This window comes from Macaca fascicularis, chromosome 3 (genome assembly GCF_037993035.2).
Source record: "Macaca fascicularis isolate 582-1 chromosome 3, T2T-MFA8v1.1".
NCBI classification, from domain to species: Eukaryota; Metazoa; Chordata; class Mammalia; order Primates; family Cercopithecidae; genus Macaca; species Macaca fascicularis.
Genome location: NC_088377.1, coordinates 36,184,312 through 36,209,379, shown reverse-complemented (window position 1 = coordinate 36,209,379; position 25,068 = coordinate 36,184,312). Strand labels below are relative to the sequence as shown.

The 25,068-nt window shown below is 54.0% G+C and overlaps 2 protein-coding genes and 1 pseudogene across 47 annotated transcripts in view; 1 reads left to right on the top strand and 2 right to left on the bottom strand.

The window, feature by feature from the left end:
* Positions 1-2,272: 2,272 nt before the first annotated feature.
* Positions 2,273-20,034, bottom strand: BRAT1 (BRCA1 associated ATM activator 1). 23 transcript variants are annotated; one of them, XM_074034284.1, is made up of 14 exons: positions 19,997-20,034; positions 18,795-18,937; positions 11,762-11,916; positions 9,457-9,604; positions 8,128-8,500; positions 6,797-7,859; positions 6,524-6,615; positions 6,122-6,240; positions 5,702-5,888; positions 5,383-5,456; positions 4,256-4,358; positions 4,028-4,126; positions 3,664-3,836; positions 2,273-3,183 (listed from the first exon to the last, which is right to left on the bottom strand). In XM_074034284.1, exons 6-14 carry the CDS (start codon positions 7,177-7,179, stop codon positions 2,488-2,490), a joined length of 1,926 nt encoding a protein of 641 aa, XP_073890385.1. In that variant the 5' UTR covers positions 7,180-7,859; positions 8,128-8,500; positions 9,457-9,604; positions 11,762-11,916; positions 18,795-18,937; positions 19,997-20,034; the 3' UTR covers positions 2,273-2,487. The 23 variants fall into 23 exon arrangements, 19 of the variants coding, with proteins under 19 accessions (XP_073890385.1, XP_015302521.3, XP_005549090.3 ...); XM_015447035.3 differs by having other exon boundaries at positions 7,728-7,859; XM_005549033.4 differs by having other exon boundaries at positions 7,740-7,859.
* Positions 15,640-15,735, bottom strand: LOC123572696 (small nucleolar RNA U13; annotated as a pseudogene).
* Positions 20,035-22,022: 1,988 nt separating the features above from the next.
* IQCE (IQ motif containing E) overlaps positions 22,023-25,068 on the top strand; it is a 54,821-nt gene continuing 51,775 nt past the window's right edge. For 22 of the 24 annotated variants that reach the window (XM_074034303.1, XM_074034297.1, XM_074034300.1 and 19 more), the window contains exon 1: positions 22,023-22,240. Coding sequence is in view for 10 of the 24 variants with exons in the window: in XM_074034293.1 (XP_073890394.1) it covers positions 22,205-22,240 (36 nt within the window). In the remaining 14 variants the exon portion in view is untranslated. Of the gene's footprint in view, positions 22,241-22,397; positions 22,544-25,068 lie in introns of all 24 variants that reach the window. The other 2 variants (XM_074034302.1, XM_074034296.1) reach the window with 1 other exon arrangement.

The window sequence follows — 25,068 nt, the reverse complement described above, 5'->3', positions numbered from 1 at the left end:
CACGGCGACAGAAGTCAGGGTACGCTGGGATATGCTGAACAAACCAACGCACTACAAGAGAGCAACTGCCTAGCTGGATGTGGTGTGGTGGCTCACGCCTGTAATCCCAACACTTATGGAGTGCTAGGAGGATCACTTGAGGCCAGGTTGGTCTCGAACTCCTGACCTCAGGTGATCCGCCCACCTAAGCCTCCCAAAGTGGTGGAATTACAGGCGTGAGCCACTGCGCCCGGCCCCCAAGAATAACTTTAACCAAAGAGGTGAAAGATCTGTACACTGGAAACTGTTAAGACACCAATTTAAATAAACTGAAGAGGACACAAATAAATGGAAAGATATCCCATGTTCATGGATAAGAACGACGATTTTTTTTTTTTTTTTTTTTTTTGAGACAGAGTCTCGCTCTGTCACCCAGGTTGGAGGGCAGTGGCGTGATCTCAGCTCACTGCAAGCTCCGCCTCCCGGGTTCACGCCATTCTCCTGCCTCAGCCTCCGAAGTAGCTGGAACTACAGGTGCCCGCCACCACACCCGGCTCTTTTTTTGTATTTTTAGTAGAGATGGGGCTTCACTGTGTTAGCCAGGATGGTCTCGATCTCCTGACCTCGTGATCCACCCACCTCAGCCTCCCAAAGTGCTGGGATTACAGGTGTGTGCCACTGTGCCCGGCAACTAATATTTTTTAAATGTCCATACTACCCAAAGTGCTCTACAGCCTCAATGCAATTCCTATCAAAATTCCAATGGCATTTTTCACAGAAGTTGAAAAAACAATCCTAAAATTCATATGGAACCACAAAAGACCCCAGAGCCAAAGTAATTTTGAAAAAGAACAAAGCTGGTGGCATCACATTACTTGACTTCAAAGTATACTACAAAGTTAGAGTAAACAAAACAGTATAGTACTGGCACACAAAGAGACACACAGACCAGTGGAACAGAACAGAGTATAGAAATAAACCCTCATGATTAGTCTTTGACAAGGGTGCCAAGAATACACAGTGGGGAAAGGATAGTCCCTTTAATAAGAGAGGACCAGACTACTCAGGAGGCTGAGGCAGGAGAATCGGTTGAACCCGGGAGGCAGAGGTTGCAGTGAGCTAAGATTGCGCCATCGCACTCCAGCCTGGACAACAGAGTGAGGCTCTGTCTCAGTAAATAAATACGTAAATAAATAAAAGAGGACCTAGGGAGACTATCTCTACAAAGATTTTAAAAATTAGTTGGGTGTGGTGGCATGCGCCTATAGTCCCAGCTACTTCAGAGGCTGAGGCAGGCAGGTGGCTTGAGCCCAGGAAGTTGAAGCTGCAGTGAACTGACCATGCCACTGCACTCCAGCCTGGGCCGCAGAGCAAGACCCCATCTGTAAAACAAACTAAAACATCACTGGGCGCAGTGGCTCATGCCTATAATCCCAGCACTTTGGGAGGCCAAGGCAGGCAAATTACCTGAGCTCAGGAGTTTGAGAGCAGCCTGGGCAACACAGTGAAACTGTCTCTACAAAGAAAATACCCCAGAAAAGTAGCCAGGCATGGTGACCTGTGACTGTAGTCCCAGCTACTTGGGAGGCTGAAATGGGAGGATCACTTGAGCCTGGGATGTACAGGCTAGTGAGCTGAGATTGCATCACTGCACTGCAGCCTAGGGGACAGATAAAGACAAGAAAGAAAGAGAAAGGAAAGAAAAGAAAGAAAGGAAATAAAGGAAAGAAAGGAAAGAAAGGAAGGAAGAAAGGAATAAAGAAAAAAATAAAATAAATTGGCCGGGCATAGTGGCTCACGCCTGTAATCCCAGCACTTTGGGAGGCTGAGGTGGGTGGATCACCTGAGGTCAGGAGTTCGAGACCAGCCTGGCTAACATGGTGAAACCCCATTTCTACTAAAAATACAAAAAATTAGCCAGGCATGGTGGCGTGTGCCTGTAATCCCAGCTATTTGGGAGGCTGAGGCAGGAGAATCGCTTGAACCGAGGAGGCAGAGGTTGCAGCGAGCCAAGATTGTGCCACTGCACTCCAGCTTAGGCAACAAGAGTGAAACTCTCAAAAGAAAGAAAGAAAGAGACAGAGAAAGAGAAAGAAAGAAAAAGAAAGGAAGGAAAGAAGGAAGGGAAGGGAAGGGAGGGAGGGAGGAAGAAGGGAGGAAAGGAGGAAGGAAGGGAGGGAGGGAGGGAGGGAGGGAGAGAGGAACAGTGCTGGGAAAACTGGATATCCACATTCGAATGAATGAAACTGGACCCTTGTCTCAGATCATTATTACTAAATTAACTCAAAAGGGATTAAAGACTTCAATGCCATTTATTTTGAGTAGAAAATAAGTCATTTCTTTAATACATCAAAATGTGGCATTTCTTGACTTTGCTTCTCTCCTGGTCCTGGCTTCCCCAGAGGATCCACTGGGCTGGGCTGGAGCCCTGGGGATGGCAGTGTCCCACGAAAGGACGTGGCACTGCCTTCCTCAGTCCTGAACCCCAGTGGCAGAATCTGGTTCTACTTAGTAGCAGTCAGCCTCATCCCCCTGCAGGAAGCCTCCTGTGGCCAGCATGTCCTGCAGGAGGGACTGGGGGCTCTTCTCCACGTGGTCGCTGCTCTCGGCCAGTGTGCTCCGCAGGCCCTCCAGGTCTAGGGACCTGAGCATGGCCAGCACAGCCTCAGGCTCCTGGTCCCCTGGGGGCTGGGCATGCTCACCCGTCCGGCACCTCGGCAGGGCGGCCTCCACTGAGGTGGTGTTGGGGCCGCCCCCGGCCTCCCGCAGGCTGCTGTAGGAAGCAATCTTGTCCCTCAGGAAGAGGAGGAGGTCACAGGACTTCTGCGCCACGGGGCGGTCGCAGTCAAACAAGGCACAAAAGGCGAAGTCAAAGAGCCCCACGTGGCAGAAAGCCCTCAGTGCCTCGGTGAGTGGCCGGGCTGGGGCCACCTCGGGTAGGGCCACAGCATAGGGGCAGTGGGTACGTGGCGGGCCCAGCGTCTGGCCCAGGAACACCAGCGCCAGCTCCAGGCCCTGGGCGCGGACCTCCCAGTCCAGGTCCCGGCTTGCCGCCTGCAGCACAGTGGCCACGAACTGCTCCGTGTCCTGGGCCGCGTCAGCGTGGCCGTCCCGCAGCCACTCGGTGAAGACTTGCATGACCGCCCTCCGTGGGAAGCCCTCCGAGTCCACGGAGAGGATGTGCAGGAGCTCCAGGAACAGGCTCTGGGGGACAGGGAGCGGGTGGGGATGGTCGGTGGGGCGGCAGGAGTGGGGCTCCCACAACAGGACCCCAGGGGCATCCGTGGGGCTGGCCCCGGACATGGGCAGTCTAGGGCCACACCCCACTCTGGCACCTTCCCGTGCTACGCAGTGAGCACATCGCCCTCCAATCCTCAGTTTACCCATCTGTCAAATGGAGGTAACCATGTCTAAGTGGAGGGGTGCTGGGGAGACAAGGCGAAGAGCACAGGCCCCACGCCCAGCAGAGCCCCAGGGCCTCGGCAGTCACTCCCACAGGTGCTGCCCACAGCAGCAGCTGCTCCCACGGTGGATGCTGGCTGCTCACCCACCCGCAAGCAGTCGAGCACACACGATGGCCAGGTGGGAGCTGCTGGCCGAGGAACCCGCCACCTCCTACCTTCTGGGCCTCTGCATGCTCAGGGCTGGCAGGGGCTGGTAGCCGAGGAACCCAGCACTTCCTACCTGCCGGGCCTCTGCATACTCAGGGCTGGTGGGGGCGTGCAGGCCCCGGCTGGAAAGTTGCCCCGTGGCGGTCACTGCGCTCGCTCGGACGTAACTCTCAGGGTCCTGGAGGAGCTGCCGGGCCAGCTCAGGCACCTCTGAAGCCAGGAGGGCGCATCTGAAGTCGGCCTGTCCTGGGGGTCGAAGTGGCCACATGCAGCTGTGACCGAGGGCCGAGCCTTGCCGCCTCGGCCTCTGCCTCCACCCCCTTGTGGGCAGCCGACATGGCCCAAGTTTCTAGAGCCAGCAAGAGGCTGCTGGTGCACCCCGGCTCAGTGAGCCCCCAGCAGGCGGGAAGGCAGCCCCTCCATCTGCCAGCACTCACCTCCCCAGTGCCTGCTCAGCTGGGTCAGGAACTCGAGGGCGGAGTCCCTCACCTCCCAGCAGGGGTGGCACAGGCGTTTCTGCAGCACAGGGAACAGCTCTAGGGCGGGAAGGGGCAGGTCAGGGCGAGCTTGGGGCCAGGCTCACGCTGCCCTCGGAGCCGCCCAGTCCCTGCTGCCTCCACCCCTGCGACTCCAGCTCCATTCACCCCTGTGAGGGGCTGCGTTACCTCTGAGGAACTGCGGGATGAGGGGGCCAAGATCAGAGCAGCCAGGGGTCTTGGGTGAGCTCAGAAGCCACTGGAGTGTGGCCTGGAAGGCCTTCTTCAGAACCTGGAGCAGACAGGGCGGGCTGTAGGGCCACGAGAGGCGGAGGGACAAGCTGTCTGCCTGTCCCCTCACCTTCCTCTGTGCTGCCCCCACTGCAGGGACAGAGATGGGGACAGGAAGTGGAGACAGAAGGGAACGCTGGGCTTCCTTCTTTTTTAGAGACAGGGTCTCACTGCAGCTTCCACCTCCCAGGCTCAAACAATCCTCCTGCCTCAGCCTTATGAGTGGTTGGGGCTAGAGGCACACATCACCATGCCCGGCTAATTTTTGCAGTCAAATGCTCTACCCCTGAGCTACACCCCGGGGCTAATTTTTGTATTTTTTGTAGAGATGGGATCTTGCTATGTTGCCCAGGCTGGACTCAAAGTCCTGGGCTCCACGGATCCTCCCACAGCACAGTAATCACAGCTCTGAGCTCCACACCCCTCTCGGGCTGATTTTAATAAGGCAGGATCTGCTGCGGAAGCGGCTCCCCAGACTGTGAGCAGGAGGCGGCAGTGGCCCCCACCAGAAGACCCACCACCCAGGCAGCGGGATTTCTGCATCAAAACATGACCAATGACGCAGGGCACTTTTCCGTAGGATCTCAGGAGGCCCTGGGCCCTTCCTCCAAAGCTGTCCACTGTCTGCTCAGCGACAGGTGGCACAAGGTCTGTACCCGCCAGGGCCCAGCTCCACAAGGGGCTATGGAGTGGGCACGTTCACAAACGGCGCTTAGAACCCGGAGCCCACGCCCAGGGCCGTCCTGGTGCCACTTCATTTCCCTTGTCCAGAATTCCCTGCAGGCCGCCTGGCCGGCGCCCCTGCTCCCCACGGCCCCACACATCCCTGCATGCTGATGTATCTTCACCAACAAGAGGCCCTGGGCCCGACGCATGCAGCCACCTGTGTCATGAAGCTCTCTGAGCAGTGACTCTGTGGCCCTGTGTGAAGGCCCCGTCCCTAGAGGCCCGCATGGGGCCAGGGTGGAGTGGGGGGTGGGTCCCACTGCCTCTGCCTCCCTCCTCTCCTCGTTCCCTATCCGTACCATGGGGCTGGAGCCGGGGCTCTCGAGGCACTCCAGGAGGACAGCAAGCGCCTGCGTCACCAACTCCTGGGGGCCTGAGAAAGAGGTGAGTGGATAAACCACCCCCACCTCCACCCCATGGCCTTCCCCATCAACTCTGGGAAGGAGCAGGACAAGGCCTCATTTGCCAGCTGAAACCTCCTGCACGGCCCCTGCACCCCTCAGCCCCCGCCCCAGAGAAGAAACACAGAGGGACAGCAATTCCCAGGCGCCTCCGAGCAGAAAGGAGAGTGGGGGCTTGGGTTTCGCCCAACGCCAAAGCCGTACAGAACACACTCACCTGTCCCCTCTGACAGCGTCCCCAGGAAGTCGAGGGCTGCTCGCTGGACCCGGACGCAGCCCGCCAGAGTCCCACAGAGGTGGCTCCCCACGCTGGAGGCGGGAGCAGCCGAGCCATCACAGAGCCGCAGGACAGTCACTGCAGCCCCCAGCAGGGACGCCTGGGGCCACGGCGACGGGCGCTGGGGCTGGCGAGGGAGGGGAGCGTTAGCCAAGGTTGCGGTCCCACTGCCGGCGTGGATGCAGGGGCGCTGGGGCTTCAAGGCATGTGGGGCGGGGGACATCAGCCAGGGTTGTGATCCCACGGCTGGCGTAGACGCAGGGGCGCTGGGGCTGCAAGGGGTGCGGGGCGTCAGCCCAGGTTGCGGTCCCACTGCCGGTGTGGATGCTGCCGGGCTGCATGAGGGCGCGCCACACCTACCAGCGGCTGCAGCTCCTCCAGGTGAGCCAGGGTGCGGCACAGGAGGCCCGCACAGGACGACTTGGAGGCCAGGAGCGCGTCCACCGTCGTGGCGTCGTCTGCCGTCCCGTCCAGCAAGCCTGGGGACCAAGCCAGGAAAGAGCTCCCTTAGAGAGCACTTCGGCCTGCCCACGGTCGCCAGCCACCCCCGGCCACCACTCGCAGCAGAGGCCAGGACCTGGGTGCAGAGCAGCGGCTCACCAGGGATGATGGCCACGCCCCCGGTCCCCTTTCCTCTTAGTGGGAGGCCTGGGTGTGACTAAAGTGGGATGGGGGTGGCGAGTCTGGTACTCCCATCCATCTCCCCTCCCCCAGCTGCAGGGACCCAGGTTCCGCCCTCCCAGCCCTTTCTGAGCGGCGTACCTGGGGGTCCGGGGGCCTGAACTGTGGCCTTCAGGACACAGGCCAGGGGCTGGAGGAGGACCTGGAAGGCCTGGGTCCTCAGTGCCTGTGGGCTGGAGACACACACACAGTGAGCCCCGTGACCCTGGCCATGAGGCAAGCTGGCTGTGCTAACATCCCCAGCAAGCCTGGGGCAAATCAGGGAGGGGGTTGGGACACCCCGCCAAGAAACAGTTTCTCTGCAGGCCACTGGCCAGGGGACGCCATGGGACAGAGAGTGGCGGGGAGACAGACCTGACCAAGGAGATGAGCCTGATACTCCCAATGTCCTTAGAAGCAGACACTGAGGGGTCTCCTGGAGGGCCCGGCCATGCACCCAGAGAGAGGGGCAGTGCCCACTCAGGCGGACAGGGACGGGGTGTCCCCAGGTGTGCACAGCGTCCACTTTGTAGGAGGGACCTGCCCTCATGTCTGGGTCCAGGTCGGGGCAGTGCCTGCTCAGGGGGACAGGGACAGGGTGCCCCCAGCCTCCTGGGTGTCCCCAGGTGTGCACAGCATCCACTTTGTAGGAGGGACCTGCCCTCACATCTGGGCCCAGGTGGGGGCAGTGTCCCCACAGTGCATTCCTGCAAGGCCGGGTCTGTTCCTCCGTCCTCCCCATCTACTCTCCTAAACATTCGGCGATCCCGGAGCTCAGAGCCGGGCTTTCATGGTACCCTTGGGCCCTTTGGGCAGCGGGTCCTGAGGTCATGTCCACCCCTAATGTGAGCCCACCCAGAACCCTGGCAGGCCGTCCACGGCCTTCCCACCTGTCCTGACCCAGGCACTGCCGTTCCACCGCCCCCAGGCCCCCCCATCTGCATGGTGTATGTGCTGGGGAGCTCCAGCACCTCCAACCAAGGCTGCGGTGGGGGACAGGTGGGAGGGCTGTGGAGCGCAGGGCCTGGGCAGGACCATCCCACTCTGGGCAGAGCAGCTCCGGCCATCCTTCTTACCTCTGGGGATCTCGCAGAGCTTTTGTCTTGAAACAATTATTCTGGTGCTAAAGATCCTGCAGAAGCCGCCAGCCTGCACGACTGCCACGCGTAACCCACGCATGGCGCAATCACACCCCACACGGCCGCCTGACTGTCCCTGGTTTCCGGAACTCCCCTGCCTTGAGGGCTGCGCTCTCAACCTCCCTGCCTGCCCTGGCTCCCAACACCCACCTCGGCATGAAACGCACCCCAGCCCATACCAGTGCTCGAGCTTCAGGATCCCCAAAGCCAGGGGTCCCATGTGGGTGGGACCCAGGCAGCTCAGAGCCTGCGCCAGCGTCTCCCACAGGCCGCCGTCAGAAGAACTGAACACAGGAGAACTGCAGGGAGACCCCAGAGAGAGAAATTATCCCCCATCCCCTAAAACCCCATTCCAGGCCTGGCTGAGAGATTGCCATGGCCCCAGCGCTGAAGGCGCCCAGCCCAGGACAGGCCTTTCCCCCCGAGGGTTCCAGGGTCACCCCGGTGCCGCTTCACTGCAGGCCACATCCTCAGGGAGTCTCTGGCTGCCAGTGGGACATGCCCGGGCATCATCTGAGGAAAACAATTGCCCACCCAGGCCCCCCAGCTGCGTCCCGGGGGCCTGACCGAGCCACACAGAGAAGCAGGTCCACGAGCGAGTGTGCGGCGGGGATGGGGTCTCTCTCCAGCAGACAGGCCACGCGGGGACTCAGCCGCACCCACAGGGCTTCCGTCCAGGGGCTCTGGCAGCGCCCGAAGGTCGTGGTCAGGACGTTCAGGGCCTGAGTGACCTTGGGGGTGGCCGTGCAGCACAGGGACTCCTCCACATGATCCGTGATCTTCCGGGCACACGCGGGCCAGTCATCCCCCCGCAGGCAGGGGTGCCCCTCGGCTCCACCTCGCATGGACAAAGCCAGGACGTGCACCAGGAGCTGACTGGCCGCCGAGGCCACAAACAGGCTGGAGTCTCCCTGTAGGGAGAAGATGGTGTCGACTGCACCTGGGCAGGGGATGGGGCAAGACAGGAAAAAGGGGATGAGCCAGAATAGAACCAGGGGAGGCAGACAGCAACCTTAATCCAGGACTCCAGGGCCTCAGGGAAGATGCAAACAGCAGAGGGCACCCCAAGATGCCCCCAAATGCCCCTCCACTCAAAAGCAAAAGAGAACAGGAACTGAAGCTCCCTAGAGACAAGCAACTCCCCCCAGCTAAGCGTTAAACACACACAGCTTGTGATGCTTCCCAATTCGTTCCTTGTTGTTTTTTGTTCTTCTTCTTGTTTTGAGACGGAGTCTCGTTCTGTCGCCCAGGCTGGAGTACAATGGTGCAATCTTGGCTCATTGCAACCTCCACCTCCCGGGTTCAAGCCATTCTCCCACCTCAGCCTCCCAAGTAGCTGGGATTACAGGCACCTGCCATCATGCCCTGCTAATTTTTGTATTTTTAGTAGAGATGGGGTTTCACCATGTTGGCCAGGCTGGTCTTGAACTCCTGACCTCAGGTGATCCACCTGCCTTGGCCTCCCAAAGTGCTGAGATTACAGGCGTGAGCCACTGTGCCCGGCCTTGTTTCTTGTGTTTTGAGACAGGGTCTTGCTCTGTAGCCTAAGCTGGAGTGCAGTGGCTCAACCACTGCTCACTGCAGCCTCCACCCCCTGGACTCAAAAGATCCTCTTGCTTCAGCCTCCCGAGTAGCCAGGACTATAGCCAGGCGCCACCACGCCTGGCTCTCAAATAGTTTCAAAGACTGAGTCCTCACAGCTGAGAAAGCCGTCTCGGCTCCTAGGGCCTGACTTGCAAACCAGAGGACACCGGACAGCAGTACTGTCACGGTGCATTCTTCACAACAACCCTGCGACATCATACAGACCAGACGCTCAGATTCAGCAAGGTGCAGTGACTCCCCTGGGGTCACACAGGCAGGATGAGGAATGGGGTGGGGTGTGGGCGCACTCACCGTGGTCGGCCAGGAAGCGCAGGGCGCTGGGGTGCTGTGCCAGGGAGCGCAGGCCCTGGATCCAGCCGCTGCGCACAGTGGGGACGGCCCAGGCTGCTCGGCCGAGGGGTCCTGCCTCCCCAAAGAGCCCTGGTAGCAACTCCCCCTGCTGGGAAGCAAAAAAAGAGGTGAGGGGGGGCCGGGCACGGTGACTCATGCCTGTAATCCCAGCACTTTGGGAGGCTGAGGAGGGCAGATCACGAGGTCAGGAGTTCAAGACCAGCCTGACCAACATGGTGAAACCCCGTCTCTACTAGAAATACAAAAATCTGTCGGGTGTGTTGGCACGCACCTGTAATCCCAGCTACTCAGAAGGCTGAGGCAGGAGAATCGCTTGAACCTGGGAGGCAGAGGTTGCAGTGAGCCAAGATCGCACCACTGCACACCAGCCTGGGTAACAGAGCGAGACTCCATCTCAAAAAAACAAACAAAAAAGAGGTTAGGGGACCTGGCAGGTTTCCAGGGATGTGAAGCAAAGCACAGATGGGTTTTCAGTTTTCCAGGGCTGGTGGAGGAACTTTTGGAGGACGCTTTCATGTATGTATGTATGTATGTATGTATGTATTTATTGACAGTCTCACTCTGTTGCCCAGGCTGGAGTGCAGTGGCACAATCTCGGCTCACTGCAACCTCTGCCTCCCGGGCTCAAGCTATTCCCGTCTCAGCCTCCCGAGTAGCTGGGATTACAGGTGCCCGCCACCACGCCCAGCCAGTTTTTGCATTTTTAGTAAAGACAGGTCTTTACCAAGTTGGTCAGGTTAGTCTCGAACTCCTGACCTCAGGTGATCCGCCTGCCTCAGCCTCCCAAAGTGCTGGGATTACAGGCATGAGCCACCGCGCCTGGTCTGGAGGGCCCTTTCCTACCAGCTGCTGACAGACAAGGGCCCCCGGATTCACTGTACAGCAGCACCCTAGGACGTCTTGGAAAGTCTGTCCTGCAGCAGGATGGTGCCTGGGTGGGCTGCTAGGGAGTCTGCAGGTGCTTAATTGGGGGGCACCATGAATGGCAAGCTAACGGTACTGGACGTGCCTTCGAGCAACCTGGCGAGGGCCTGTGGGGCACCAAGAGAAGCCGTCGTGCTAGACGGGCAAGGGCCCTGAAGCTCACATCAGGCATCACCTGACAGACTCAGCGCTGCCTGTTTGGAGCTGGAAGACACAGCTCTGGAGGGCTCTCGAGCTCTCATGCCTTGCTGCTACGTAGAAATTCTTGGCTGGGAGCAGTGGCTCATGACCGAGGCAGGAGGATTGCTTGAGGCCAGGAGTTTGAGACCAGCCTGGGCAACATAGTGAGACCCCATCTCTACCAAAGATAAAAAAAGTTAGTCAGGTGCATGCACCTGTGGACCCAGCTACTCAGGAGGCTGAATGGGGAGGGTCACTTGAGCCCAGGAGGTCAAGGCTGCAGTGAGCTGCCACTGCACTCCAGCCTGGCCGACAGAGCAGGATTCTGTCTCTAAAAAACAAAACAAAAAAAGGCCGGGTGTGGTGGCTCACGCCTGCAATCCCAGCATTTTGGGAGGCCGAGGCAGACGGATCACTTGAGGTCAGGAGTTTGTGACCAGCCTGGCCAAAATGGTGAAACCTCGTCTCTACTAAAAATACAAAACTTAGCTGAACATGGTGGCAGGTGCCTGTAGTCCCGGATACTCGGGAGGCTGAGGCAGGAGAATCGCTTGAACCTGGGAGGTGGAGACTGCAGTTAGCTGAGTTTGAGCCACTGCACTCCAGCCTGGGGTCTCAAAAAATAGTAATAAAATAAAATAAAAAATAAATAAAATTAGTTAATTTTTTTTTAAAAAGACATTCTCATTAGTCATTCATTCATCTGTAGGCTGGGTCGCTGGAGGTGCAGGATGTGCGGTCTCGTTTGGTCCTCATGACAACCCCATGGTGCGGCTACGACTTCCATCTCCGTCCTAGGGAGGGACGGAGGCCACGGCGCGGCTACGACCCCCATCTCCGTCCTAGGGAGGGACGGAGGCTTGCGGCCGTGGGAAGGTCAGACAGCTGATCAGACCTGGGAGCCAATCCCAGTCATCTTATTCCAAAAAACCTCAACTCCTTAGCCCCAGCAACACTCTGGGAGAATTTTTCAAAGGGGCTACAGTCAAGGGTAAAAGCATGCAGTTCTGGCGAGGACACAGGGTTGGGGCAGGCCGCTGGAACTTGGGATGGTGATGGCTACAAACGCCCCACCTGCCTGCAGGAGGAGAAGGTTGCCCACCTCTCCACGGGACACTCGGGTGGGAGGCCCCAGGCTCACCTGAAGATACTGGAAGCAGTTTTCCTGGGCTGCGAAGGTTCCTGCCAGGCGCAGAGAGAAGGAGAGGACCCCGGGACTCAGGTCCTGGACTTTCAGCACATGAGACAGCAGCTCCACTAGGCAGGGGTGCCCCTGCAGCAGCACGAGACTGGACTCTGTGGGGACAGCCCAGCCCAGGGGTTACCAGGGGCACAGCACCAGGTGTCCCCCTGGATGACCACTCTTCTCCTAGCAATTCCCAGACCCTTTTCTTGCAGGGTGTTAGATTTCGGGATCCAACTGGGAAAAAAATATTTGCAACAAATACGGCAAATGACTCATAATTTTAATTCAGTGAGGGCAGAAAAACTAGAAAGTTTAACAACAGCTGAAAGGCGGAACATTTTCACCTTTCACAACAGGTGAATGGCCAAAGATGCTGAAAAAACGTTCTGCCTCACTGACAGTGAAAAAGAAATACAAATCAAAGTGAAAGACCAGGCTGGGCGCAGCGGCTCACGCCTGTAATCCCAGCACTTTTATGAGGCCGAGGCTTGTGGTCACTTGAGCTCAGGAGTTCGAGACCAGCCTGGCTAATATGGCAAAGCCCTGTCTCTACTAAAAATACAAAAAATTAGCCGGGTGTGGTGGCTCATGCCTGTAGTCCCAGCTAATCAGGAGGCTGAGGCAGGAGAATCGCTTGAATCCAGGAGGCAGAGGTTGCAGTGAGCCGAGATTGCGTCACTGCACACCGCACACCCCAGCCTGGGTGACGGAGCGAGATTCCATTCCAAAAAAATAAAAAAGAAAACAAAAAGTAGAAGAGCATTTTCACCTTTCAAATTGGTACTTTTCCTTAGCGCTCTGTGCAAGGAGGTACAATGGAACAGGCATTCCTCTCTAGACGTGGCATCCTGTATTTCTATACCTAGCTACGCTATTGCTCAAAAGCACCAGTGGCGAGAAAGATATTTTGAGGCAAAGGCTGGGCGAGTTTTCCAGTGAGAGGCTCTTGTAGAAAGAATGTGGTTCAGTAAGAAGGAGAGTGAGGAGCATGCAGAGGAGGAGAACCAGGCCAGGACTCAAAAAGCACTGAGTCCACCTGAATCAGCACTGCAGGCTGGGCGAGGTGCTCATACCTGTAGTCCTGGCACTTTGGGAGGCCAAGGCAAGAGGATCACTTGAGCCCAGGAGTTCAAGACCAGCCTGGGCAACATAGCAAGACCCTGTCTCTACAAAAAAATAAAATAAAATAAAATAAAAATTCGCCTGGAGTGGTGGCACACATCTGTAGTCCCAGTTACTCAGGAGGCTGAGATGGGAGGATCGCTTGAGCCCAGGAGTTCAAGGCTGCAGTGAGCTATGACGGCACCACTGTACTACAGCCTGGGCGACAGAGGGAGACCCTGTCTCTAAAAAAAAAAAAAAAAAAAAAAAAAAAAAAAGGCGGAGCGCAGTGGCTCATGTCTGTAATCCCAGCACTTTGGGAGGCTGAGGCAGGCAGATCACGAGGTCAGGAGATTGAGACCATCCTGACAAACATGGTGAAACCCTGCCTCTACTAAAATATAAAAAATGAGCCGGGTGTGATGGTGTGCGCCTGTAGTCCCAGGTACTTAGGAGGCTGAGGCAGGAGAATTGCTTGAACTTGGGAGGTGGAGGTTGCAGTGAGCCGAGATTGCACCACTGCACTGCAGCCTGGTGACAGGGCAAGACTCTGCCTCAAAAAAAAAAAAAAAAAAACAACTCACTGAGTTCAAAACTAAAAAATCATTGTTGAAGGTTTTGAAACAAAACAGAATTAAAATACTAAACAACAATAACAGAAGCTCGTGATGGCCAGAAGATCAAGCACTCTGAGATCCTTCAGTTGCCTGGATAGAGAATGAAAAGTCTAATTAACTTCAGACTTTTAAAAAAAATCCAGTTCTCATGTTAAAAATATAAGAGTAACCACTAAAGAACATAAATAAGCCTGTGGTCCCAGCATCTTGAGAGGCCGAGGTGGGCAGATCACCTGAGCCCAGGAGTTCAAGATCAGGTTGGGCAACACAGGAAGATCTCTCTATAAAAATTCGCTGGGAGGCCAGGCGCGGTGGCTCAAGCCTGTAATCCCAGCACTTTGGGAGGCCGAGATGGGCGGATCACGAGGTCAGGAGATCAAGACCATCCTGGCTAACACGGTGAAACCCCATCTCTACTAAAAAAATACAAAAAACTAGCCAGGCGAGGTGGCGGCGCCTGTAGTCCCAGCTACTCGGGAGACCGAGGCAGGAGAATGGCGTAAACCCAGGAGGTGGAGCTTGCAGTGAGCTGAGATCTGGCCACTGCACTCCAGCCTGGGCGACAGAGCGAGACTCCGTCTCAAAAAAAAAAATTCGCTGGGCGTGGTGGCACGCATCTGTAGTCCCATCTACACTGGAAGCTGAGACGGGAAGATCGCCTGAGCCCAGGAGGTCAAGGCTGCAGTGAGCCGTGATTACACCACTGGCCTCTAGCCTGGACAACAGCGCAAGAACTTGTCTAAAAAAAAGAACATAAATAGAATGTATCACTTCAAAACCAGAAGAGGAAAGATTAAAAAAAAAAAAAAAAGCTTTATCAATCTGATGGAGGGCAGAAAAGGAGGAGGATAAAGGCACAAAGATAAGGCACAGGAAATTAAAAAATACAAAAGAATTCGAATCTAACGGTCGCCTCGACAAATTAAAGAGATCAAACTTATCTGTTAAAAGAAAGAGTTGCTGAGATTAAATTAAACACTGAAAACGAGCAATGTGGTGTTTCTAAAAGCAATAAAATGCAACAAAGGGAAAGGCTGGGAGCAGGAGAGAAAAAGACACAGTAGGCAAATTCTAACTTTAAAGAAGCTGGTGTAGCAACAGTAATAGCAAACAAAATGGGCTATAAAGCAAAAAGCAGTATTCACTCAGAAGAAAGTTCACTGATCACACAGAGAAATTCCAGAAAGATACAATATTCCTACATCTATGTATATCTAACCTAACGTCAAAACGTGTAAAGCAGCCTGGGCAACGTGGTGAAACCGTCTCCGCAAAAAAATACAAAAAATTCGCTGGGTGTGCTGGTGTGTCCTTGTAGTCCCAGCCATCCAGGAGGCTGGGATGGGAGGATCACTTGAGCCCAGAAGTTGAGGCTACAGTGAGCCGTGATCACGCCACTGCATACTAGCCTGGGTGACAAAGTGAGACCCTGTCTCCAAAAAAAAAAAAAAAAAAAAGCCAGGCACAGTGGCTCACACCTGTAATCCCAGTGAGAGGCCAAGGCGGGCAGACTGCTTGAGCCCAGGAGTTTGACACCAGCCTGGGTAACACAGTGAAACCCCATCACTACAAAAAATACAAAAACTTAGCCGGGCATGGTGGTGGGCTCCTGTGGTCCCAGCTATTAGGGAGGCTGAGGTGGCAGAATCATCTGAGCCCAAGAAGTCGAGACTGCAGTAAGCCGAGATCATGCCACGGTACTCCAGCCTGGGCAATAGAGCAAGACTCCGTCTCAAAAAAAAAAAAAAAGAAAAGAAAAAGAAAAAGAAAAAAATATGTAAAGCAAAAAAAAAGAATGCAACTCAAAGAAAAGTCATGAATCCATGACCTTGGTGTAAGCTTTTTACACACCTCTCAGAAACAAGCAAACAAATTAGCAAGAACATAGCAGGTCTGAACTAATGAACAAGTGTGGAAACTACTCTTTCCATCAAGTACAGCGCAGGAGAAATGACAGAGGCTGGGAGGGAGGAGGAAACAGGGACTCACTGTGAATCCAGACTCGGTTTCTTTAGGAGAACAAAATTCGATTGTGCTGATGATTCCAGAGCCCTATAAATTTACTAAGAACTGTTGAATTGATACCATTTATTGATTTATTTTGTCCTTTTCTCATGTCAGACGGGTCACGTACCGACATCATACCACAGTTCCACGGTGCCACATCTCACACATGCACCTGAACACTCAATTATCATGCTTAGGCTGGGTGTGGTGGCCCTCCACTGTAATCCCAGCACTTTGGGAGGCCAAGGCGGAGGGATCACCTGAGGTCAGGAGTTGGAGACCAGCCCGGCCAACATGGTGAAATCCCATCCCTACTAAAAATACAAAAATTGGCCGGGCATGGTGGCAGGTGCCTGTAATCCCAGGTACTCGGGAGGCTGAGGCAGGAGGATCGTTTGAACCCAGGAAGCGGAGGTTGCAGTGAGCCGAGATCGTGCCACTGTACCCCAGTCTGGGCAACAGAGCAAGACTTGGTCTTGGAAAAAAAAAAAAAAAAATCATGCTTACAAACTACAGAAGGATACACGTTAAGTGGGTGAATTGCAGGGTATGCAAATTATATCTCAATAAAGCTACTGAAAAATACTTCTTAAAATTTGAATACAGGCCGGGCATGGTGGCCCACTCCTGTAATCCCAGCAGTTTGGCAAGCCCAGGAGAGAAGACTGCTTGAACCCAGGAGTTCCAAGCCGCCTGGGCAAGATGGTGAGACCTCATCTTCTATGAGGGAAAAAAAAAAAAAAAAAGCTGGGCCTGGTACACACTTGTGATCCCAGCAACTCAAGAGAATGAGGCAGGCAGACTGCTTGAGCCCAGGAGGTCGAGCCCGCAGTGGGCTGTGATCACACCATTGCACTCCAGCCTGGGTGACGGAAAAACCCTGGCTCAAAAAAAAAAAAGAAAGAAAAAGAAAGTAAAGAAAAACTGACTACAAACTAGGCCACAGTTGAAGACTTTCAAATACCAAAACATCAAACTCATACAGTGAAATCTCTAGAACACGGAGAAAACTCGCCTGGGTCCTATGTCTCAATAAAAGTCTCAATAGCTATAAAGACTCAAAACATGTATTTTCTAACCTCCATAAAATAAATTAAAAATCAATAATAAAAAGACTGGAGAAATCCACATTTTGAAACTAAATGATATTCTTTTAAATAACTTGTGGGTGGAAAAAAAATCAGAATGAAAAGCATGAAATACTTAGAACTAAATTACAACCAAAGTACTGCATAGTAAAACTGGTAAGATGGAGCTAAAGTCATACTTTTAGAGAAACGCACTCTTAAGTACATATACACACATATATACATACACATATATACACACATATATATACACACACACACACACATATATATATATATATATATTTTTTTTTGAGACAGAGTCTCACTCCATTGCCCAGGCTGGAGTGCAGTGGCATTATCTCAGCTCACTGCAACCTCTACCTCCCAGGTTCAAGTGATTCTCCTGCTTCAGCCTCCCGAGTAGCTGGGATTACAGGCATGGACCACCATGTCAGGCTAATTCTTGTATTTTTAGTAGAGATGGGGTTTCACCATGTTAGCCAGGCTGGTTTCCAACTCCTGACCTCAAGTGATCTACCTGCCTCAGCCTACCAAAGTGCTGGGATTATAGGCATGAACCACCGCACCTGGCCTTAAATGTATGTATTAGAAAACAAGGAAGACCCAGATATTTAGCTCAAAAGAAGGTAAACGGCACTTTGGGAAGCAGAGGCAGGTGACTGCCTGAGCCCAGGAGATCGAAAGCAGCTTGGACAATACAGTGAGACCCCATCCTAAAAAAAAAAAAAAAAAATTACAACAGAATTTAAAAATAAAACGAGTAAAAGAACAGGGTAAACCAAAAAAAGGAAGCAAAGAATAGCAGAAATTAAAAACATGCAGTCTATCCCAACACAATGATCGACCATGAGAATAAACATTTCCACGCAAGAATATTTATGTAAAAGGAAAGCCATGATGACACTATTTGTTTTGAGACGGAGTCCATTCTCAGTCGCTCAGGCTGGAGTGCAGCGGTGCGATCTCAGCTCACTGCAACCTCCGCCTCCTGGGTTCAAGCCATTCTCCCCTCAGCCTCCCGGGTAGCTGGGATTACAGTGCATGCCACCATGCCTGGCTAATTTTTGTATTTTTAGTGGAGACAAGGTCTCACCATGTTGGCCAGGCTGGTCTTGAACTCCTGACTTCAAATGACCTACCTGCCTTGGCCTCCTAAAGTGATGGGATTACGGGCGTGAGCCACCATGTCGGACCTATGACACTACTTAAAATGATGAAAAATGAGAAATATAAACATCTAATAATAACAGTAGAGTGATTCGATGAATTAATGGTCCACTCCTACAGCAAATAACATGTAGTCAATAACATTAACGTATTACATGGAGAAAACACTCACTATGATGGCAAGAGAGAAAGCAAGACACCAAAATTATATTTACGGTATGACCTCATTTTTTTCCCAGAAAAATACAGCTTTATGATGTGTTATGAAAAAGGCTGGGAGGAAATTAAAAGGTTAATGGTTTAATTTTCCTCTTTACTCTTTTGTTCATGTTTTAAAGAACATGAATTACTTTTTTTTTTTTTTTTTTGAGACAGGGTCTCTATCACCCAGGTCAGAGTGCAGTGGCACAATCATAGCTCACTGCAACCTCTACCTCCCGGGTTCAAAGGATCCTCCCATCTCAGCCTCCAGAGTAGCTGGGACTACAGGTGCGCCACCAGGCCCAGCTAATTTTTGTTATTTTTTTTTTTGAGATGAGGTCTCGCTATGTTGGACCAGGCTGGTCTCGAACTCCTGGACTTAAGCAATCCGCTCACCTCAGCCTCCCAAAGTGCCGGGATTACAGGTGTGAGCCACTGCATCCAGCCCCTACTTTCATAATCAGAAAGAAAACAAACCTGATGTTTTAAACACACTAAATACAATGAGAACAACAATAAAATAAGTTTGTTCACGCCTTCCACAGAACTGAACCTTGGGATGCCCTGATCGTGGCTGAACTGGCTGACTTTCAAGCTCTAACTCTCCAGATAATTCTCTCGGGCTTCATCTTGACTTGCCCTCAGTCTGCCACAGATAATCTCTACGAAGTGAAGGAAAGACATCTGATTTGCAGTTTCTGCCCTTCTTCCAGGACAGGGGAGTCCCCACCGGTCCCTGCTCCCTGTCCCAGGCTCTGCGTCTGGTCTCTGGATAGACAGTAAACAGCAGCACCACCTTCTTACCTTCTTCAGTGACAGTTTTAAACCAGTCCAGCAGCTTCTCCAAACAGGTGTCATCTGCCACCGGCTGCCTGGGATCTACCAGAACAGCACAGAGAGCAGGGAGCAGCCGGGAGCATTCCGGGTCCATGGTGAGGCCGCAGTCCCTGCAAAGGCAATGTGAGACCCAAACCTCAATGCCCACTGCAGACCCAGCTCGTTCTAGTCACAGCAGCCCACCATGCCTGCTCAGGCCTGGGAAGAGGCCCCAGAACTTTCATCTCAGACCAGAACCATGATCCCCAGACCAGAGGTCTGTTCTGCAGGGATGGATCAAAGCTTTGGTCTAGGTGGGGCCCCGAGCGCTGGTGCTGGGGCTGAAACGGGCAGATGAGAGTCTGGCTGAAATCACAAGGCCTCCAGAGCTGAAAGTCTGTCATCCTTGGGCTTTGGTGCAGTAGGGGCAGCAGCGTGGTGCTGGCCCAGGCTGCAGGTCGGCCAGAGTCAGGGGCATCTTCGAGTTCCGGGGTCAGCCATGTGTGCAGGGGGTATCTATCCATGCCCCAGGGCCAATCTGGGCTGGAAAGTATCTGTCCCTCCCAAAGTCAAGTGGTGGCTGCATTTGAGGTCGTAAAGCCAGCAGGGGGGTGCGGAGGGGAAGGGGCGACTGTCCGTGTGTCTGTCCCTCTCAGGGTCAGTGTTGGCTGCATTTGGCGTTCTGCAGTCAGCAGGAGGGTGCAGAGGGGAAGGGGAACCTGTCCTTGTGTCTGTCCCTCCCAGGGTTAGTGGTGGCTGCATCTGACGTCCAGCAGCCGGCGGGGGGAGGGGGGTTCGGCGGGGTGCTGGGGGCCCGGCGGGGTGCAGAGGGGAAGGGGCGCCTGTCCCTCCCAGGACGGGGTGTGCATCCGTGCGTCCGGCCTCGGGGGTGGGCGGGGTGGTCAGTGGCTCTGTCTGACCAGGGCATCGTCTGCCATGTCCGGGGAGGCTGCGTCCCCGGGAAGAGAAACCCTCCCAACACTTTGGAGTCGGTTTTGACCGCGGGAGCCAGGCCCGAGGGTCCAGAAAGGGTGCCAGACCAGGCGGCCACAGTCGGGCTGGGAAGCCAGCGTAGGTCGCGTACACCCCGGGCTGGGCTGCTCCCTGGCCCTCCCGCCCCCTCGGCCGGGCCTTGGCCTCCCCACGCCCGGGTACCGCTACCGCGACCCCCCAGCCTCCGCGCGCCTCACCGCTTGGTTCGGTCCTCCGTCGCAACCACCCCTTCCCCAAGGCTCCGCCTCCGGACTGTGCCACCTGCCAAGCCCGGAGGAGGCGGAGGACGGAGACGGCTGGCGTGGGGAACCGAGACAGCTCTCCTGGAGCCCCCTCTGGAAGCCTCGAGGGCTCACACTTGAAGGAAGGCGTTCAAGCTGAGAGGGACAGGCAGGCGCCAAGCCGGTCGCTCCGACTCATCACCCCCGCCAGGCACCCGATGGTACATGCCGAGCATCCGGTGGGTGGGCGGGGCGTCCCGGGGGCGGGGAATCTCTGAGGAAGGCGCGGCGTTGTGTCCGGAGGGGCGGGGCCTCGCCTGCAGGGGCGCCCTGTGTGTGCGTCCGCCGGAGCGAGAAAACCACGTGCCGGAGAGAAGCGTCCCGATCTGTGCACCAAAGCCCTTGGTTATTTGGCTTAAGGTTCTCAAATTAGGTCCTCCGCGGCCGCCCTGTGGCTCATGCCTGTAATCCCAGCCTTTTAGGAGGCGCAGTTGGGACGATTGCTTGAAGCCAGGAGTTGAGACCAACCTAGGCAACAAAGCGAGACCCTATCTCTTACAATTTAAAAAAAAAAAAAAGCCGGGCCTGGTGGCTCACGCCTGTAATCCCAGCACTTTGGGAGGCTGAGGCGGGTGGATCACGAGGTCAGGAGATCGAGACCATCCTGGCTAACACGGTGAAACCCTGTCTGTACTAAAAATACAAAACATTAGCCGGGCGTGGTGGCGGGCGCCTGTAGTCTCAGCTACTCGGGAGGCTGAGGCAGGAAAATGGCGTGAACCTGGGAGGTGGAGGTTGCAGTCAGCCGAGACCACGCCACTGCACTCCACCCTGGACGACAGAGTGAGACTCCATCTCAAAAAAAAAAAAAAAAGAAAAAAGAAATGTGACATGGCACGTGTACATTAAATATGAGATTATCAGCAGGGTGTGACACACACCCCATAATTAAACGTATTAATAGTTATTCAGGGCCGGGTGCAGTGGCTCATGCCTGTAATCCAAGCACTTTGGGAGGCAGTGGTGGGCGAATCACGAGGTCAAGAGAGTGAGACCACCCTGGCCAAGGTGGTGAAACCCCGTCTCTACTAAAAATACAAAAATTAGCTGGGCGTGGTGGCATGCACCTGTAGTCCCAGCTACTCGGGGAGCTGAGGCAGGAGAATCGCTTGAATCCAGGAGGCAGAGGTTGCAGTGATCAGAGATCGCACCACTGCACTCCAGCCTGAGCCACAGAGCAAGACCCTGTCAAAAAAAATTTAAAAAGTTATTCGGTGAAACTCACTCATGTACACCCCGTGGAATAAATAAACGCTATAAATAGCCTCAGCTCAGAGTTTTCTTCCCAGAGAGTTGAGGTTAGGACTGGTCTGGCCTTCCAATAAGTTGTGAAAGTCTTTCGGAAGTTTATGGAATTCAGAATCACAAATGAAAGGTCATAGATAGGCACAGCTCTATAATTAGGTAAGAGAAGGGCAAGAAGTTTGCGAAGCCCAAGAGTGGGAGAATGGCAAGAGGAGCTTATGCACAGGGAGCACGGTGAGCAAAGCTCCCTGGATGAGACCCTGAAAACAAACAAAAGTTTATTATGTGTGTTTGATTGAAGTAGGGTCTTGCTCTGTCGCCCAGGCTAGACTGCAGTGGTGCCATCATAGCTCACTGCAGCCTCGACCTCCTGGGCTCCAAGCGATCCTCCCACCTCAGCCTCCCGAGGAACTAGGACTATAGGATGCACCACCATGCCTGGCATTTTATTTATTTTATTTTATTATTTTTCGAGAGACGGGGTCTCGCTACATTGCCCAGGCTGGTATTAAACTCCTGGGCTCAGTTGAATCTCCCGCCTCAGGCTCCCAAAGTGTTGGGATTACAGGCGCGAGCCCCAGTTCCCGGCCGGTTTTTTCCCCCCCTCTCAGCCCAGCGCTCCGCCCCGGGAACTCCGGGAGCTCTCCTGGTCGGCCGGCCGGCGCCCGTGGACTCTGCGCACGCGCATGGTCGCCCCAGGGGGAAGCGCAGGTTGCGTACGGGCCGGGCGGGTCGGCGGCCTGGTTGCCATGGCAGCGGGGTCGCGGGCAGGCGCCAGGGAAGGCCCGGAGGCTGCAGGCGGCCAGGGCTGCCCGCGGAGCCCCAGACCCAGACGCCCGATCTTGCAGCCCTGAGAGGCGGCCGGGCAGCGCCGCCACCATGTTCCTGGGCACCGGGGAACCGGCCTCGGAGACGGTAAGAACGGGCAAGGGGGCGGCGCCGGGCGGGCGTCCGCGAGGCCTCGGCTCGTCCCCGTCCCCCGCAGCCCTGGGGCCCCGCGCGGTGGCCGGTCCGGGGCGTGAGGACGGGGCGCACGGCCGGGTGACAGCTGCCATTATTGTTACCGCACAAGAGCGCGCTGCAGGCCCCGCGCCGCCTGCAGCCTCGCCCGCGCCCGCCTTCGCAGAGGCCGCCGCTTCCAGGAAGCTTTCCGGGAAGCCGCGCCATCGCCTCTAGGCGCCTGTGAGTCTGCGGCCCGCCGGTGACGGAGCTCACGGTGTAAGTGCCTCCGGGCACCCCCAGTCCAAGGCCGGATCCACGAATCCCGTGTAGCCCCAAGCCGTCGGGGTGGGAGGGAGGCAGCCCCAGGGTCTGGGAGCCCCGCTTGGTCAGAGGAGGCCTCCTGGAGGAGGGTGGTGCCCGATGTACTCCCCAGGACGAGGGTGCACGGGCGCTCGGTTAGTTCCTTTGCCCGGTAAACACCTACTGTGTGTTAGAGACACCGGAATAAGCTGCATTCCACGCGCTTGGGGGTCTGAGGGACAAGGTGATAAACAGGTAATTAAGATCGTGTCAGAAAGTGAGAAGTGCTGTGCAGAAAATGAAACAGGCTGTATGGCCGGGAGCTGTGGCTCAGGCAGGTAGTCCCTGCACTCTGGGAAGCCGAGGAGAGAGGATCGCTTGAGGTCAAGAGTTCCAGACCAGCCTGGGCAATGTAGCAAGACCCCATCTCTACAAAAAACCGTCACATTAGCCGAGCTGTGGTGGTGCCTGCTTGTAGTCCCAGCTACTCAGGAGGCTGAGGTGAGAGGATCGCTGGAGCCCAGGAGGTGGAGGCTACCCTGAACTGTGATCATACCATGGCCCTCCAGCCTGGGCGACAGAGTGAGGCCCTGTCTCAAAAAAAAAAAAAAGAAAGCCCGTTGGGATGCGGGCAAGGGCAGTGAACGGAAGATGGGCATGAGTCTGATTATGGGGAATCCTGCTGCCCATGCAGGGAATTTGGATTTTATTGGAGAAACAGAGGAAGCCTTTGGAAGCCCATCGAGGGAACTGTGCTCACCTTGCTTCCTCCTAAGGAGACCACAGGGCTCAGCATAGGTGCACCTGCAGTAGCGGCTTGGTGCTGCTGGCCCATTTGGAGTAGCTGAATTTGCCTGCTTTTTCCCCAGGGCACCACGTCCAGTCTCATCTGGAGGGCCTGTCTACACTGGCCTTCAGTTACTGCTTCTTCATCTTTGAGAACAGAACTGCTTGTTGTGATTATAAGAATAATTCACACGTATTATTTATTTATTATTATTCTTTTAAGACAGAGTCTCTTGGCCGGGCGCGATGGCTCGTACCTGTAATCCCAGCACTTTGGGAGGCCGAGACGGGCGGATCACGAGGTCAGGAGATCAAGACCATCTTAGCTAACACGGTGAAACCCGTCTCTACTGAAAATACAAAAAATTAGCCGGGTGTGGTGGCCTGCGCCTGTAATCCCAGCTACTTGGGAGGCTGAGGCAGGAGAATGGTGTGAACCTGGGAGGCAGAGCTTGCAGTGAGCCGAGATAGCGCCACTGCACTCCAGCCTGGCAACAGAGACTCCCTCTCAAAAAAAAAAAAAAAAAAAAGACCAAGTCTCGCTCTGCTACCCAGGCTGGAGTGCAGTGGTGCCGTCTCGGATCACTGCAACCTCCGCCTCCCACGTTCAAGCAATTCTCATGCCTCAGCCTCCCTTGTAGCTGGGACTACAGGCCCCCACCACCACACCTGGCTAATTTTTGTATTTTTAGTAGAGATGGGGTTTCACTATGTTGGTCAGGCTGGTCTCTAACTCCTGACCTCAGGTGATCCACCCGCCTTGGCCTCCCGAAGTGTTGGGATTACAGGCGTGAGCCTTCGCTCCCGGCGCTATGTAGATCTTTAATTTCTTTCAACAATGGTTTATATTTTTCAATGTACAAAGTCTATGCTTTTGTTAAATTTATTCCTAAGCATTTTATGTTGTTTGATGTTATTGTATATTGAATTTTCTTAACTTCATTTCAGCCTATTTACTGCTCGTATATACAATAATATTTTTATATGAATCTCATATCCTGCAAACTTGCTGAACTCATCTATTATGTTTACTAGTTTTTTAGTAGATTCATTAGGATTTTCTATGTATAAAATCATGTTATCTGTGAAGAGATAGTTTTACTTCTTTCTTTTCAATCTGAATGTCTTTTATTTACTTTTCTCGCATTAATGTCCTGGCTAGAGACTCAAGTATAATTTGAATTGAAGTGGTGAGAAAGGACAGCCTTGTCTTGCTGCTGATATTAGAAGGGAAACATTCCATCTGCCTCCATTAAATATTGTGTTGCACTGGATTTTTGTAGATGCCATTTATTAGGTTGAGGAAATTCTCTTCATAGATGATTGAGTGTCTTTATCATGAATGAATGTTAGATTTTGTCAAATGTACCTTCTATATCTTTTAGAAAATCGTATGATTCTTTTTCTTCATTCTATTAATATGGTATATTATATTGGCTGATTTTTGTATGTGAAACCAATCTTTCGTTCTTGGTCTTGGGGGGTGGTGTGTGTGTGTGCGTGCATACATATATACGGTGACCAATTAGGGTGTATGTGTGTATATATATGTGTGTGTGTGTATATATGTGTATGTGTGTATATATATATATTCCTTTTCATGCCTACTAGCATTTTGTTGAGGATTTCTGCAACTGTATTCATAAAGTGTGTTGGTCTGTAGTGTTCTTTTATTGTGATATTTCTTTGTCTGCCTTTGGTATCAGGGTAATATA

Excerpts from the sequence above, each read along its gene's own strand:
- BRAT1 (XM_015447035.3), bottom strand. The coding sequence starts at position 18,921 with ATGGACCCGGAATGCTCCCGGCTGCTCCCTGCTCTCTGTGCTGTTCTG. Across the intron at positions 5,457-5,701 it reads GACGCTGTCAGAGGGGACAG|GCCCCCAGGAGTTGGTGACG; the intron begins GTGAGTGTGTTC and ends CCTCTTTCTCAG. Across the intron at positions 4,127-4,255 it reads CATCCCGCAGTTCCTCAGAG|AGCTGTTCCCTGTGCTGCAG; the intron begins GTAACGCAGCCC and ends TTCCCGCCCTAG.